A 14,722-nucleotide genomic window follows, 5' to 3' on the forward strand; every position below is an offset into this window, starting at 1 on the left:
GAAACTGTATCCCAAAATTTTAAAGAGAGAACAACATATATATATATACCAAAAATAAGGTTAACTACTATGAAGGGATAGAATATGATCTAAAAATGAAAAATAAAAAAGATTTTTGAAAAGGGGATTGATAAGATTGATTGAAAAAGGGAAGAAAAATTAAAAAAAAGAAAATTTAAAAAATTTAAAAAATTAATTTTGAAAGACTAAAGAATCATGGGGAAAAAGCCATGAATTCTGTGTGCAGTATTCCCCTAGCGCTGGAGTTCTGCCGTTCTCATTGATCGGTAAACTTGGTCTTGGCTGGCTGTTCTCGCTGATCTTCTGGGGGAGGGGCCTGTTGCCGTGGTTCCCAAATGTCTTTGCCGGAGGCGGCATTGCCCCGCCCTTGCCGGTCTGGGCTAAGTAATCTGCTCGGGTTTGCTCTCCGGAGCTTTTGTTCCCTGCAAGCTTTCCGTACAGCTTTGGAGGATGAGAGTGAAAATGGCGGCCTCCCAGTCTCCGCCCCGGAGGAGCCGAGAACTCAGGGCCCCGCTCCTCAGTGAGCCCCCAGAGAAAAGCAGTCAGTCACTCCCGTCTCCCCGTCTCCGGCCGCACTCCATGCTCACCCCGCCTGTGACCGAGCGTTTCTATCTCTGGACACGACCCTGTCTGGAGTCTCCAAACCCAGCAGATCCCTGCAGTGCGCTCCCGCATCTCTCCTCCCAGGGGAGGAAGGGGAGTCTCCCCGGATCTGCCGCTTGTTGGGTCCCTGCTGGAGGAGCAGTGGCCCGACTGTGCCGCGGATCACAGTTTATGGCAACCCCGAGCTGAGAGCCTGCGCCTCGGCTCTGTCTCTGCAGCCGGCAGAGCTCCGATACCTGGGAGCTCTGCTGCACTCAGGCACCCCCGGTCTTTCTGTGACCCCGAGGGTCCTGAGACCACACTGTCCCACGAGGGTTCCACCCCCTGCTTAGCCACCGGAGCGACATCCCTCAGCAGAGCCGACTTCTAAAAGTTCCGATTTTGTGCTCCGTGGCTCTATCACTTGCCAGAAGCGGCCGACGGAGGCCCCCTCCCCCGCCGTCTATCTTCCCGAATATTGCCTCGGATTCACTTCTCCACACGTCCTACCTTCCAGAAAGTGGTCGCTTTTCTGTTCAGAGAGTTGCTGCTATTCTTTTCTTCGATCTCCTGTTGAGTTCGTAGGTGTTCAGAATGGTTTGATCCCTACCTAGCTGAATTCCTGGGACCAGATGAAATTTAGGTCTCCTACTCCTCCGCCATCTTGCTCCGCCCCCCCCATAATAGAGTACATCTTAAAAGTACTCATCACAAGAAAAAAAATTTTGTGACTATGGGAACAGATGTTATCTAGACTTATTGTGGTCATTTCACTATATATATATATCAATTATATATGTGTATATATATATTTTTTTTAATTGAGAAATAATTTACATATAACATTATATTAGTTTCAGGCATACAACATAATGATTGAATGTACACCTGAAACTAATATAATGTTATATGTCAATATTTTCTCAATTTAAAAAAAAAGTATAAGCAGGGGAAAAAAGGTATTATGGGTTGAAAGAGGAGATAGTAATCATTTAAAGAGCTATCTGAACCTCTAGCAGTGTCTTAATTCTGTCATAAAAAGCTGAGAAATCTCTATCTTTATCTATCTATCTATCATCTATCATCTATCATCTATCTATCTTTCTATCATCTTTCTTATTCCTTGGCCTACTCATACCCATCTTTGGCTAGCACATTGAAAGTTTCACTACAAATATCTATACCATGTAAGTTCTCCAAATTATTTTAAAACTTAAACATATAGTGGATGCTAAGCATGTTTGCTGAATTAACTATTTCCTAAATTCTCATATATAATATTTTTAAGTGATTAAACAATAATAATAAAAATGATCACTTGTATTTTCCATACTAATTTTCTTTAATAGTGTTAACTTACCTATTTTATTTCAATTGTACTGTCTACCTATCTGGAACACAAAGATTATGTGGAGGAATTCATAGGAATGAAAACCAAAAACATGTCCTTTGTATGGAATAAGAATTACGGTGATACTTGGAAATCAGTGGAGTTTATACTTTGCTATAATGAAGTTGTTAAATATCATTGGCTCAGTAGTTTCTCTTTTTTAAAAGTTTGCTTATGGCAAATAACACAAGCAATTTTCCTTTTTATTCTCAAGTATCTTAAATATTTGTACTAAATATTGCAATTTAGTCTCAAATGTTATTTATTCTGTTATCAGACATGCGCTTAGAAATTTTATTCTAAGACAAGATAATCAGTTCAATCTTCAAGTAAATATGTGTTTTATATACAAGAACAAAAATGATTTCATTGTGTATCTGAAGGATTATACTTAAGGAAGAAAACATTGGTAACTTGAGCTCAAATCCCAAACCTACATGCAAATATAATATTACTCTGCCTACCAGCTTTCGCAATGCTATACGGATATCCTAAAGGGAACCTACAAATACAAAAAATCTCAGATAGCTCTCTTGCTGATCTCATCATTTAGGCCAACCCATAATGTTTTTCTGTACAGAATGTCTGGAAGCTATGTGATCCCATAAATTCAGGTTGCCCAGCGATGCAAACCATAACACAGTGCTGGTCACAGGACAATCAATTTAGCCATTGTGAGTGATAGTGCTTCTCTAGATGACTGAAAATGACTAGTTCAGCCATAAGAACTCTCACATGGTGGTCATTTAATATAGTGCACTCACAAGTTGATTGGTAGTAAATAACACTGGCTTGGAAATATAGCAAATGCAATGCAGTAAAAACCTGATATAGGAGCTATTCTAGAGTACAGCATTAATTGTATTTCCTGAGCCAAGAGTGACTTCCACTAGTTTGTGTGTGTGTTGTTGTTTAGAAATATAAAATTGAGGGTGCCTAGGTGTCTCAGTCAGTTAAGCGTCTGCCTTCAGCTCAGGTCATGATCCTGGGGTCCTGGGATTGAGCCCCGGGGTCCTGGGATTGAGCCCCACAGTCAGGCTCTGCTCAGCGGGAAGTCTGTTTCTCCCTCTCCCTCTGCCCCTCCCCCCACTGTTTGCGCATGCTTTCTTTCTCTCTCTCTCCTTCAAATAAATAAATAAAATCTTAAAAGAAAAAGAAATGTAAAACTGAATGAGGATAATGGGACTTTTTTGGGAAAAGAATACAAAAATGACACAAAATTTTATACCTGTATTCCCATAGATTTATATAATCCATTGAATACACAAACTACTATTTGCTGTAACCTTAAAATGATTTTTTTCACTATTGATAACTTTGAGATTAGTTTCACTTTGTAAATTTGATAATCCCTGTGAGATTTTAATATTTCTGCTCTTCTTACTGAATGTTTCAATTTATCTTTAAGGGTAAAAATGTTGAGACTTAACAGCTGACCCAATTAAGTAATATGCTCATTTATATGTGCTTCCTAGCCTTGATAGTAAACAATCAATGTATCCCTACATTCCCAATATTTAAAGAGAGGATCATTTCCTTCTCTCTCTCTCTTTTTTTAAAGACTTTATTTATTTATTTATTTAGAGAGAAGGAGAGCATGCATGAGTCGGGGGAGGGGCAGAGGGAGAGAGAATCTGAGGCAGACTCTGCGCTGTACATGGAGCCCACCACAGGGATTGATCTCACCACTGGGAGACCATGACCTGAGCCGAAACCAAGAGTCAGACCCTCAACCAGCTGAGCCATCCAGGCGCCCCACTTTTTTTTCTTCTCTCTTAACGGCAATCTTCATATCCATGATTTATTGCTAAGAGAATTTCGGTTGCTCTATTTTGATTTGTTTCACTATGTGATATAATTGAAACTAATATATATATATAGGATCTAAGACTCTGGAAATTAATTAGTATTCAAATAATTTAAAACATTGATTTAAATAATGGCCAACTTATAAAGAATGTAACTAAATTTTGAAGTGCTTAAGTTGATGACACATAATAACTAAAATGCATTGAGTGAACTTTGGATCCTGAACAAACTTTAAAAAATCCATAAGGGATATTTTGGAGACAGTTAAGGAAATTTTAACACAAAATGTGTATTGTATGATATTATGGAATAAATATTCATATATTTAGTATGATAATGATACTGTTGTTATGTAGGGAAATTAGAAGATTCATGCTGAAGTATTGAAGAATGAAGCATTATCATGTCTGCAACTTGTTTTCTAAAGATTTTCATATATGTGCATAAAGTATATATACAACATAAAACTTGCATGTGAGAGAAAAAATAAATGTGGCAAAATACAACAATTCATGAATCTAAGTATACCAGTGTTTATTGTACTCATATATCCACTCTTCTGTAGGCTTGACATTTTTCTTTTTTTTTTTTTTTTAAAGATTTTATTTATTTATTTGACAGAGAGAGACACAGCGAGAGAGGGAACACAAGCAGGGGCAGTGGGAGAGGGAGAAGCAGGCTTCCCGCGGAGCAGGGAGCCCGATGCAGGGCTCGATCCCAGGACCCTGGGATCATGACCTGAGCCGAAGGCAGACGCTTAACGACTGAGCCACCCAGGCGCCCCGGGCTTGACATTTTTCAAAGTAAAAAGTTGAAGGAAAATTCTTATTCTAGTAAATGAACAATTTTGCTTAACTTTATATTAAATGTTCATTTTCTATGTATCAGCTGTTTCAGAAAAGCTTTTATGTATCAGGAAAGTGTTAGAAAATGTTGACTTTTATAAGAAAGCTATGTTTATTTAAGAACAAAATTATAAGAAAGAAGATGCTGGTGATTTTATATTCTAGAGGTTTTCATCTTGGAAAATTTTTGATAAATGTCTCTAAACTAAAATTTACACTATTCATTTGGAATCTAGCATTTACCCAGGAAATGCACATAATAAGGATTTCATAGCCATTCTATCACCAGCAGTAGATAGGGAGGGACGGAATTAATTCAAAATGAAAACAAGGTTAAGTACCCATCCTATCATGGAAGTGGTGAATAAGAAATGTCAGATAGCTGTGTCAGATAATCAGACCTCTTTTCCTTACGAAAGCTTAGGCAATTAAAAGACTGTGAAATTAAAAATGCAATCTTTTACATGCGGTGTAATTGGCAATGTTAATTCTAAATTAGTTTTATGTATGTCTCTGCACTTATAGGAGGAGCCGAAGACAAGACGTGAGACATGGAAATCCGTTGACTCAGTGCAGAGGATTTAATCTAAAAGGTATTAAAACTGAGCAAGGGTCAAACTTGGTAAAGAGTTGCATTGCTCCATGTCACATTTCAGGGAGGGAAACCTCGTTATAATTCATATCTTCTGTTTTTTGTTTTGTTTTGTTTTTTTCAAGATTTTATTTATTTATTTGACACAGAGAGGGAACACGAGCAGGGGGAGTGGGAGAGGGAGAAGCAGGCTTCCCGCTGAGCAGGGAGCCCGATGCGGGGCTCGATCCCAGGACCCCGGGATCACGACCTGGACCAAAGGCAGAAGCTTAACGACTGAGCCACCCAGGCACCCCTCATATCTTCTGTTTTAATGGGAGATTATGAAGATGCTTGATGTTCATATGGAAATTAAAAATTGAACGTTATTTGTATGTATAGTAGGAAAAACAAATGTCTGTGACCACAGTTACCTTGGGTGTGTTAGCTGGTTAGGTCTTTCACATAGATGTCAGTTATAGATTTTCCAAGCTATTATTTTTTTTCTGAAGAAACAAAGCTATTGTCTTCTTTGTTAAGAAAAAAAAGGTGCTTTTTTAAAAATTTGAAAATTAAAAATTTTTTTTTAAAGTTTACCATTTTAACCATTTTCAAATGTATAGTTCTGTGGCATTAAATACATTCACACTGCTGTGCAACCAGCACCACATCCATCTCTAGAACTTTTTATTTTTCCCAAGTGAAACTCTATACCCATTAAATACAAACTCCCTCTTCACCAGCTTCTGGAAACCACCATTCTACTTTCTGTCTTTATGAATTTGATTCTTCTAAATACCTCTTATAAGTGGAAATACACAGTATTTATCCTTTTGTAACTGCTTATTGCACTTCTTTGGGGTTCATTCATGTTATAACATGTGTCAGGATTTCTTCTCTGTTGAAAATGGAAAAAAATATTTTATTGTGTGTTTATATCACATTTTGTTTATTCATCTATCACTAGACACTTGGACTGCTTCCACTTGGGGCTATTATAATTAATCCTGCTCTGAACATGGGTGTACCAGCCTTGGTTTTACAATTCATAACCATTCCAATACTTCTGAGAATTCTGCCTCTGTCTTAGGATCAATCTAACCCATTTCTTCCCATCCTGACATAAAGATCCCGTGTTAGTATACTTTCCCCACTAACCTTCTCCCCTCCACCTGAACCCCACCAGTGACATCTCTTCAGGCGGAGCTCTCTCGGTGCTAGAGACCCACTGGTTGCTAACAATTCACACCAAGACTCCTGTTGCTAATATTTTTGAGTCTGGGCCTTTCTTTAGTAAAGACTGACATTCGTATTACTAACTACATGAACTGTAAGGAGAAAATTGTGACACATTTTGCTTAGTGGTTCCATACATCTAATTGAGGGAATAAATCCAGGTCACCATTTCTCTATTTACTGAGTATTTTATAAATATGTGTGCCACTTCTACTAATAGTAGTAGTTACAGTGGTAGAACTGCCAGCGGGGGTCATGATGAACTCACGTGGGTGCTGGCTTTGTGCAGGACCTGAGTTAAGTGCTTCTTTAATGGATTATCACACTTAATGCTCAAGACACTGCACCAAAGTAAGGTCTATTATTATCGCCATTTTATGAATGAAGATGCTGTTCCTGTCTAAGCTACCGCATGATTATACTACATTGTCTTCCTGAATTAAGAATTTCAGTACAGAACCTGTATGAAAATATAATCCATGTTTTAGAGCCAAGTAAAACTGAGACACAGGAGGGTCAAGTAAGTTGTCGAAGGTTGCATGGTCAGTATTGGTGAAGTCAGAATTTTACCTCCAATACCTCTGATTCCAAAGATTGTGTTCTCAACCACTACTTCCTGCTGCATCCACACTTGGCTTTCTGACTTTTCCTGATGCTTCTGAATTCTATCTATACTCCACTGAGTATGGATGAACCTGGCTTTAATAATGCCTGACACTTACTAACTCTTCAAGTAGGATATGTTTCCTGGTAATTCACAGCACCGGCTTGCTTAGCTCTGAAAAGCTGAGAAAACCTAATTTGTAAGGATATTGTAATAATTAAATAAATGTTCAAAGTGATATTAAGGACATTCCTTGGTATAGAGTACTTCTTGAATAAACATTGATTCCCTTATGCCTTTCTCTCCTTCCCTTTAGGTTAAACAACACAGGTAAACAATGTCTAATAGTCTGCTTGTTAAATGATTAAAGATTGCCTTTTGCGGGCTTCTATAGATGATGACAGTTTTATAGAGCAATAAACATTCATATAGGAGAATATGTTCTAAATTCTCTTCTCTCTCTTATTTTTGCTTTTCAGCATATAGAAATGCAGCTGAAATTGTTCAGTATGGAGTAAAAAATAACACCACTTTCCTTGAGTGTGCCCCGAAGTCTCCACAGGCATCTATCAAGTGGCTGTTACAGAAAGACAAAGACAGGAGGAAAGAGGTGAGTAACACACCCCAGCAGCAATCAGTCAGGGCTTTGGAAAGACATTCGATCACCATCCCTCAGTGAGGTTCAGATCAAACGAGAAAGAAAAGGCATATGAACATCCTTTTATGTCTTTGGGATGACAAGTGCCACTTTCTTTAAAATCCTTTGTCTGTAGAGATGATGAATTAATTAGAAATCCTTGCTGCCTGTTCCCTTCTATGATACGGTGATTGGAACAAGAGCTTGAGCACTCAAGACAGGGTACTGATATGAGGAAGCATTCGTAAAAGAAACAAGATGTGTGCAAAACCAGAGGCCAAGTTCTCACACAGCAGCACCTTTGTGTGATTCACGAGATAAAAGGGGGCTTTAAAAAAAGTTCAGTGTTTCCTCAGCCAGAAATTACGCTAAACTATAACTTTTATGGTAAGGAGCATTTTTCTGCTATGTGGTAGTCTGTTTCCTTTGCTTTATTATCCATGACTCTAGGGTTTTGGTTCGGTAACATATGGAATCATTGTTTATGGGACCATTGCCTTTATTTAGTGATATGGAAAAACAGTTTTTCAAAGAAAAGGACACTGACAACCTTTCACTGATCGGAAAGAGCTGTTTGAAAAGGGAAGCATTGTAAAATGGCTTAGGGTGAAATATTATAAATAATGAGCTCCAATAATATTGATGTCATATTGTACTGACAGATGAGAGGAAGAAGAAGAAAAATATATATGTGTACATAAAGCCTTAGGGTAGTCTAAAATGTAATGCTATTAGCAGTGTCATAAAATCTGATGGAGCAAAGGGGAAAATGGAGCCTTTTGCATTTGGGTGTATCCTTCTGTCATGGGCAGTTTGGGTACCAAGTATTAAGTTAATTGGAGATATTTAGAATGGATACAATCCCAAGTTATAGAACACAGATACTTGCATCAAAGCTACTGAAATACATGCTGGCTCCACATGAGAAAATACTTTACAACTCAGACCTGCCTGTCCAAAGACAGTATGAGCTGTTTAGGAAATTGTGTATCCCCTGTCACTGGAATAGTAAACCATAGGCTGATGACCGCTCGCATAAGAGATTTAACTATCTGGAGGAGAGAGGAGCTAGATGAACTTTGGGGCTCCTTCTTGCCCCAGAATTCTATGATACTAAACAGATCTTTTAAAACATTTTTATTAATAAAAAACTATTGTTTAGTTGAGATCTCTTTTCTTTGCCACAAAAGTCTGTCATCAAAGACACCTTGAAATTTCTACAGTCTAATTAATTTTAAATTCTTTTGAATGGATGTAAATGGTAATACTAATTGCCTTAGAAAGTAACCTGGAGTAGAAGTCATACTGTGTTATGATGATTATCATACAGAAATGAATTTCTTAGTCCAGAGCATGGCACATGGTCATGAACAGTCCTTCCTGAGAAGTTCTGTGTGTTCATATGTGAATTGGAAATTTGAAACTCAAGCAGAGATTACCTAGTATGAATAAAATGTTTTTCTTTAATTCAGTAAAAAGTTAAATACAATAACATACAATAAGTGAATAAAATTTCTATTATTTAAAGAAAATGAGTACATGCAAGCTTGAATACATGCCACAGAAATTAATAAATGGAGTTAAAAATGGAATGAGTTAATAGATTTAATGACTGAATCATCTTTGTGGTATTTCTAACATTTTATTTCAGAATGCTCAAGAATGTACACTAAATTATTACTATCTTGCTTTTTCTTCTAATCTCAAAAACACAAGAATGCTATAAGACTATGAAAAAATTAACTATAATTGTGCAAATTTTATCCAGAATAGAGTGTAATTCCATTTATTCTTAATTTAGTTGAACGAATTATTACTGTCTTATTAAATTTATCCTAATTCATCCTTAATAGTTTAGGCAAACACACACTTATTTCTCATGTTAATGATATATAAATATTGAACTTTAAAAAAAAAATGTAAGACAAATAATAAAAGCTCACGGATGAAAATGTAAATAGTTGATACTGAATAGCATAAAGTGAAAACTAAAAGATCTCCTCACCTCCTTCAATATTTATTCATACTTCGTGGAGTATGAAGCTACTAAGAATTATATATTAAATCATAATGTATTCTTCCAAATGTTCCCCATCATTTTCCTATTTTTGTCTTTCTCTCTCTCTGTCTCACTCGGTAATGTACACACACACACTTTAATATCAGTACACTTGGAGCTAACTTATTTTTTCTTGGCTACAGTATTCCACTATACGAATATATCTTTTTTTTTTTAAAGCTATCTATTGCTTAAGGTTATTGTTTTGCTTCTTATCAAAAACATCATGTAAATGAATATTTGCACACTTGTGAGTGTATCTTCTGTACAAATTCCTAGAAATGATGAGGCACCTGGGTGGCTCAGTCGTTAAGCATCTGCCTTCAGCTCAGGTCATGATCCCAGGGTCCTGGGATCGAGCCCCACATCGGGCTCCCTGCTCAGTGGGGAGACTGCTTCTCCCTCTCCCACTCCCCCTGCTTGTGTTCCCTCTCTCACTGTGTCTCTGTCAAATAAATAAATAAAATCTTTAAAAAAATTCCTAGAAATGAAATTTCTGCATCAAATACTATATGCATGTTATGTGAATTTATAAAATTGACCTCCAAATTTTTTCCTCATTTTGCACAATAGAAAAGGCTTTCTTTTCCTTTTGTTTCTGAGTACACTTCTACGTGATTGAAACTATTTTTGAGACACATTTAAACTTTAAAAATTAAATTAACATCTAAACTTTGCTTTATATATTTCAGTCCTACTTCCTGATCTCCCTTTTCTAGATCTGTTCTCTTATCTGTATTTCAATACTATACTTTGCCTTTTTGTGCTTTTTGCGGTGGGGGGGGCCTACTTTTTATCTAAAACAATCTATCTTGGATTTTTATTTCATCAGTAATTAGATACGTACTTATGCAGAAATTTACCATTTAGAAAAACATTTTACATACATTTCTTTATTTTGATTTGGGTCAATTTCCGCCCCCCTCAGTGAAAGAGCATTCCAGAGTCCCCATGTCAAGGAACTTCTTACCACTTAGCTTTTTAGTCTGTTTGTTGACAATACTATAGCTGGAACTTTAAGAAAGATGGATTTCATGCATTTAACTAATATCCAGCACATGAGAGTTTTTTCAGGATAAGCCTGTAAAGTAATTAAATATTAACTTCATAGCTTTTTATTACCTTTCCTTGGAAAGTAAAACCATTTGGAAGATGCAGAAGATGATGGCATTTCAGCTTATTTTTAGTCATTCTTTAGTTTGGGATAATTGGAAAAAGCCCTTGATAGTGTTCAAAACTCTGCCTCTGTTTATATAATTTTTTTTGAGTTGTCTTACTACTCAGTAAAGTAATGAATTGTTTCCATTTTTAGTTAGGAGAACATTCATCATTGAAAAATGGTAAAATTCAACCATTTAACTGTGGCTTCATGATTTTACTAATAAGAGAGTATTTTTGTTGCAATTAAAGGCAAGAACGCCAGGACAAAAAGATATTTTAAATTATTCTATGAATTTTATTTTTATCTGTTGACTGTGATTCACACTCCAAATGCAACCAAAACTCTGTGCTTATATGTACAAAAGCTACTTCTGTCCAAAGGGAATGAACTTGAAGCTATTTTTGGCAATATGGGTGATAACTTCACCCTCTCTTTAATAGATTCATAGCTCGTGAAACAAGATCTCCTGTGTCAAACAGGCAACGGAACTGACCACAACTTTGTGTTCACTAAGAAGGAAGCTAATCAGTACTTGATGCTTTCGCCACATTTGCAAGTCCAGAGATACTCTGTATATGTTGCTCGTATCTTTTTAGAAGACATAGAGTCAGGTTTGGGATCTTTGATGATTCTCTCTTTTAGGTCAAGCTGAATGAACGAATCCTAGCCACTTCACAAGGACTTCTAATCCGCTCCGTTCAAGATTCTGACCAAGGACTGTATCACTGCATTGCAACAGAGAACAGCTTCAAGCAGACCATAGCCAAGATCAACTTTAAAGTTTTAGATTCTGAAATGGTGGCTGTTGTGACAGACAAATGGTCCCCATGGACCTGGGCCAGCTCTGTGAGGGCTTTACCCTTCCACCCAAAGGACATCATGGGGGCATTCAGCCACTCAGAAATGCAGATGATTAATCAGTACTGCAAAGACACTCGGCAGCAACATCAACAAGAAGAATCTCAGAAGATAAGAGGGGACTATGGCAAGTTAAAAGCTCTCATCAATAGCCGGAAAAGTAGAAACAGGAGGAATCAGTTGCCAGAGTCATAATATTCTCTTACTTGGGGCTTATGCTTCCAGTAAAGAATAGTCTGTCTTCAATGATCAAATTTTGAGCAAAGAACCTTGTGCTTTACCCATGGGAAATTCCTGAGAAAGTTGTTACTCACTCCTAAAGTGAGTATTACATGAACTGAAATGAGCATGCATTTTCTTGTATGATATTGACTAGCACTAGACATGTCATGGTCCTCATGGTGCATATAAATATTTAACTTAACCCAGATTTTATTTATATCTTTATTTACTTTTCCTTCAAAATCAGTATGGCGGCTATGAAACTAAAATTCTTACATCCCTTAATTGAATGAGGGCCATAACCCCGTGATCTTCCTTCCTTGCTTTACGGGTTTAGATTTGGAATTGTCAGTAATTTTATATATGGAAACAAATGCCAAGTTCACAACTTTTACATTGTAAAAGGTGTATAAATACATGTGATAGAGTAGGGCTGTCAAAAGAAATGTAGAATAGATACAAGTCAAGGAAGAGGGCATCTAACAGTTGTATAAAACATGAGTGATTCATACAGAAAAATGAACAGTTTATATACTTCCAGTGAAATATATTAATTTTTTTTTTATTGTAAAAATGGTCAGTTGCTGATATCTGCTATTGATCTTTGTTTCCTTGTTTTAGGAAGATAAAATGAATGATCCTCACCATAAACATCTTTGATTAGAGTTATATCAGTGAAACATTTAAGTTTATATTCTTATGCTATCATCTTCCAAACAAAAGCACTTTTTTTGGAAGTTATTTAAGTTATTATAGACTCAGAGAATATAATCTTACACTGTTTAATTAATTACTGTATTCTAATTTTCTAGTCTGTGTGGCAAAGTAAACACTATATGAAGAAAAAATGAACTATCAAACTTGTATATGAGAGGTGAAACTATCAAAATGGGGAAAAATAAAGTAAGAAATGCAATTTTATTAAAAGCTATTTATAAAAAATGTGACTAGTTTTTACCATCAGTGATTAATTTCAATAATTAATTCTCACATTTTTTTGGTTTACCAACCTCAGATATCATACGATTTTTAAGTCACCAGTTCATTTTTTTTAAATAATCTTTAGTATGTGCTGGAGAAGTGCTCATTTTGTGGACAAATGAAAAAAATTTGAATATGAACAAAAATAGACATACTTTCTTTTAAAAGAATGCTGGTGCATTAGGTTCCCTGGTGTATAAATACAAATGTGGTAAGTTTTGTAATGAATAAAATAATTTTCTTCTAACTGTATGTTTGGGTCATTTCATTAGAAAAATTTATTATTGAACCTTTTATTCCAAATAACAATTAGATGGGAGAAATATGAAAAATCTCTTTATACTGTTATATTTCCTTTAAAAACACAAATTTGCCTTTTCATTTTATTTACTTGTAAAGAAATTTTCATGTTTCCAGGTACAAATAGAAATTGCATCATAGACCTATTCAAAATCTAGTACAAAATTTTATTTGTAGTTAACAGTCCACAAAGAAGGTAAGGTAGACTTATTACCTTCTTAAGCACCACAGAATAAAAGCTTCAAGAACTAAATCATTGTCAAAATGAATGCAGTCATTGATCAGAATTTAAGAATATGATTTATTATTTAAGTGGTGGTAAATTATGATATTATAAGAGGAGGCCTCAGTGGGGGCAAACATAGCAGTTAAAATACACAACATAAATAATGTTCATTCAAAAATAAGCTAATAAATAAAACTGTTCTTCCAAATGTGTATGATTCTGAAGTATTCTGTAAAGCAGTTCATTATACAAATATTTTGCCTGCTATGTGCATAAATAGAAATGTGTGTCAATGGAAGGCCAAAACCATCTTCAGTGTTTATGGCCAATCTATTCTATGTACAGAGTTTAAAGTAAAATTGTTTTAGAGTCAGAAGATAGGGTAAACTACACAGGTCCCCTTGCTTCATGTAAACACAAACTGATAGACAATGAGGGTGTTTAGTTTTTTAATATTATTTGTGCTATTTAATACCTTCTCCTTTGAACATTATTCAATTGTATATACTTTTATTACTTTTGTTTTAAAATTATAGAAATTCTTCTTCAACATAACTGCCAAATGTAAAGAAAATTTTCTTTCTCCAAAATACTGTCAACGTATACTGAATATTGGTGGTTAACTAGTTTTATTTTGTGTAGTTTGACATTTTGATGACTCAATATGTTTTCCATTTGTATTGTACATAAAATTTCCTAGGAATGCACTTTTTTTCAAAGTGTAGGTTTGTGGATAGATTTTAGCATGATGAAACTGTCATTACGGTGAATGTTCACTCTGTGAGAAAATAAACTAAATGTAGTTAGTACATTGATATTTAATTGGATATTGAAGAAATCATTTGCCTGGCAAAATAAAACATGTTGAATTCCCCAAGAATGTCTTCAACTTTTCTTTTTAATGTTGGATATATAATTGCTTGTTGACATGATAGAATCTACTGAATCTTATAATTTTTTTAAGTTTTAGTTATTTATCCATTTTTATAAAAATAATGCATCTAGATATTTCTAAATTCAAAACTTCTGGAAGAATATACATGGAAAACTCTCCTTGTACCATTATCCCTCGTTTATTCAAGTCCCAACCCCAGAAACATCCAATATTGTCAATTTCTATGTGTATTTCTCTGATATTTTACATATATGCAAGCAAATTCATATTTGTTTTCGCTTTAGGAGGCACTGTACATCCACTCACATCCATCAATAGTTATTC

The 14,722-nt window shown here is 35.6% G+C and overlaps 1 protein-coding gene across 1 annotated transcript in view; it reads left to right on the forward strand.

Moving 5' to 3' along the window:
• SEMA3C (semaphorin 3C) overlaps positions 1 to 14,380 on the forward strand; it is a 177,506-nt gene extending 163,126 nt beyond the window's left edge. The window contains exons 16-18 of the mRNA XM_032402283.1: positions 5,173 to 5,240; positions 7,538 to 7,668; positions 11,559 to 14,380. Coding sequence (XP_032258174.1) covers positions 5,173 to 5,240; positions 7,538 to 7,668; positions 11,559 to 11,969 — 610 coding nt within the window. The 3' untranslated portion in view covers positions 11,970 to 14,380. The remainder of the gene's footprint in view (positions 1 to 5,172; positions 5,241 to 7,537; positions 7,669 to 11,558) is intronic.
• The last annotated feature ends 342 nt before the right edge of the window (positions 14,381 to 14,722 follow it).

This window comes from Phoca vitulina, unplaced genomic scaffold (genome assembly GCF_004348235.1).
Source record: "Phoca vitulina isolate PV1807 unplaced genomic scaffold, GSC_HSeal_1.0 scaffold4, whole genome shotgun sequence".
In the NCBI taxonomy this organism is placed as follows: Eukaryota; Metazoa; Chordata; class Mammalia; order Carnivora; family Phocidae; genus Phoca; species Phoca vitulina.